Source organism: Engraulis encrasicolus, chromosome 17 (genome assembly GCF_034702125.1).
Source record: "Engraulis encrasicolus isolate BLACKSEA-1 chromosome 17, IST_EnEncr_1.0, whole genome shotgun sequence".
In the NCBI taxonomy this organism is placed as follows: domain Eukaryota; kingdom Metazoa; phylum Chordata; class Actinopteri; order Clupeiformes; family Engraulidae; genus Engraulis; species Engraulis encrasicolus.
The window spans coordinates 37,701,043-37,703,542 of NC_085873.1; the positions used below are offsets into that span (position 1 = coordinate 37,701,043).

The 2,500-nt window shown below is 46.8% G+C and overlaps 1 protein-coding gene across 1 annotated transcript in view; it reads right to left on the reverse strand.

Annotated features, from left to right (window-relative positions):
* Positions 1-2,500, reverse strand: part of wnk4a (WNK lysine deficient protein kinase 4a) — a 134,242-nt gene that overhangs the window by 37,595 nt on the left and 94,147 nt on the right. Inside the window, exon 8 of the mRNA XM_063220959.1 lies at positions 1,265-1,458. Within this exon, the coding sequence (XP_063077029.1) occupies positions 1,265-1,458 (194 nt within the window). The remainder of the gene's footprint in view (positions 1-1,264; positions 1,459-2,500) is intronic.

Consider the following 2,500-nt stretch of genomic DNA (forward strand, 5'->3'; position numbering starts at 1 on the left):
CAGACACACAGACACACAGACACACACACACACACACACACACACACACACACACGCACACTGGTTAAGTCAGGGGAACTCACACACACACACACACACACACACACACACACACACACACACACACACACACACACACACACACACACACACACACACACACACACACACACACACACACACACACTGGTTAAGTCAGGGGAACTCACCCACACACCACTAACAAACACACACACACACACACACACACACACACACACACACACACACACACACACACACACACACACACACACACACACACACACACACACACACACACACACACACACACTGGTCCAGTCAAGGGAGCACACCCACACACCACTAACACACCATGACAATCCATCCAGAACATTCTGTACAGCTTTCATACTGTAGAGATCAAAAAAAATCAAAAGAACGCCAAACAAAGTGACCGAATCTGGCATTTCGTGCAAACATCTTTGCTAAAACAACAACAACAAAAAAATGCCCTCAGAGGAGACCTTCAGAATGAGCGGGAAATAATAGAAAACAAACTGCTCGAAAGCTGTATATCACTGCCAAAATACAGTACTCGCAGGCACGGAGCTATAGGGAGGGCGAGCAGGGCACTTGCCCCTGGGCCCATGGCCCTCCTGTATTGGTGGTGGGGGCCCTATTATGAGCTTGGCAAGCTGGATAGGGGCCAGGGGGGCCTATAAGTGTCTTGCCCTGGGGCCCTGTGTGCAATTGTTCCGTCTCTAAGTACTCGCACTACATTGTAAATCTTTCGGAATGACAACAATGCATTTCATTGCGTAACATTTCAATGCTCACAATCGAATTGGTCTTGAATTGGTCTGTAGCAGACAACAATAAAGGACTACTGTACATGAATCCCTAAAGCTGGCCCCAGACCTACTGACTTCTTAGCCTGATTTAGGTGCTGATTAAACATATTATGCGGATTATTTTTTAAAGGCGGATATGTTTTATGAGTTTACATTCAAACGCGACATGCGGATACAAATGAAAACTCCATTGTGATTGTAAAAACTCCATTGTGATTGCATTTTAGCCCCCATAAAGTTTTTCTTTAATCGGCATGGGCATTCTAGAACCCTGCATCACCCGAGGCCATAACCAATGTGATACTCTGTACTCTTGCAGTATCAATACCCTTGGTCAAAAAAAACGATACTGAGTGATTGTGATAATGACGTGAAAAGGACTCCATTTCCCATGAGCCCCCAGTGCTTACCGAGGGGAAGAGCTGGCTGTGTGCGTGGCCGGGGATGGACATGGGCTCGGCAGGGGGGGGCAGGAGGATCTGGGGGGAGTGGGGGCCCGCGGGGAGGCTGCTGACGGGGCCGCCGCCGCTGCGGCTGGTGTTGGAGACCTCCGATGAGTCCTGGAAGCCGGAGGGACTCAGGTAGCCGTCAGTCTCGCAGTCAGCTGCAGAAAGGGGAATGGAGGGAGGAAGAGAGGGAGAGAGAGGGAGAGGGAGAGGGAGAGAGATAGAGAGAGAGGGAGAGAGAGAGAAAGTGAGAGGGAGAGAGAGGGAGAGAGAGGGAGGGAGAGAGAGAGAGAGAGAGAGGGAGAGAGAGAGAGAGAGAGAGAGAGGGAGAGAAAAACAGAGAGGGAGAGAGAGAGAAAGTGTGAGAGAGAGGGAGAGAGGTGGGTAGGGAGAGAGAGAGAGAGAGAGAGAGAGAGAGAGAGAGAGGCATTGGCGGGAACAGTGAAAAAGAAAAGGATGCATTAAGTCAGGGAGCATACAGTAGGGCTGTAACGATATTGTATCAAACCGAGAAATACTGTGTCGCAATACTGTATCGTCAGCCAAGAAGGCAGTATCGTGATGCCTTTCAAAGTTCCCTTCAGTCCAGAAAAAACACATGATATGACATGATGGTGCTTCCAAGCTTCAAATCAATCTCACTATTATTTTTTTACTAAATCGTGATATAAACCCGAATTGTGAGTTGAGTGTATTGTTACAGCCCTAGCATACGGTAATCACAGGATATGAAGTGTTATTACAGCATTCAAAAATACGTTTCACTGATATAAAGCTACGATGTTAGGAAAGACGCAACAATAGAAAACAATAAACCTGCGTTGCTCCTAGGGATGCAAATGATTAATCGACTTTAGATTAGTTGTCGAGCAAGAGGTTGCTCGATTAAAATGTATTAATCGCGATTAACCGCTAGAGGGCGCTAGAGACTGTTGAGTGCCAGTGGTTCTCGTTCTAGTCCTACTCAAATCCATGGTGCGCAGATTTTATGTATTAAATCGTTATTGCAACTTCTAGAGTTCTTGTGGGTCTTTTGGAGATGTGTACTTGAATCTGTGATTATGCCAAGTCCAATGGTGTAAGTTGTTACTGCTTGAATTATGAGAAAAACGATCTTTCAAGACAGGCACATGTCACTGCAAGCAGCATTTTACTGTAGGGTTAAGCTTGCTAGGTTAGCTTAGCGTGCTAACTAGCGAA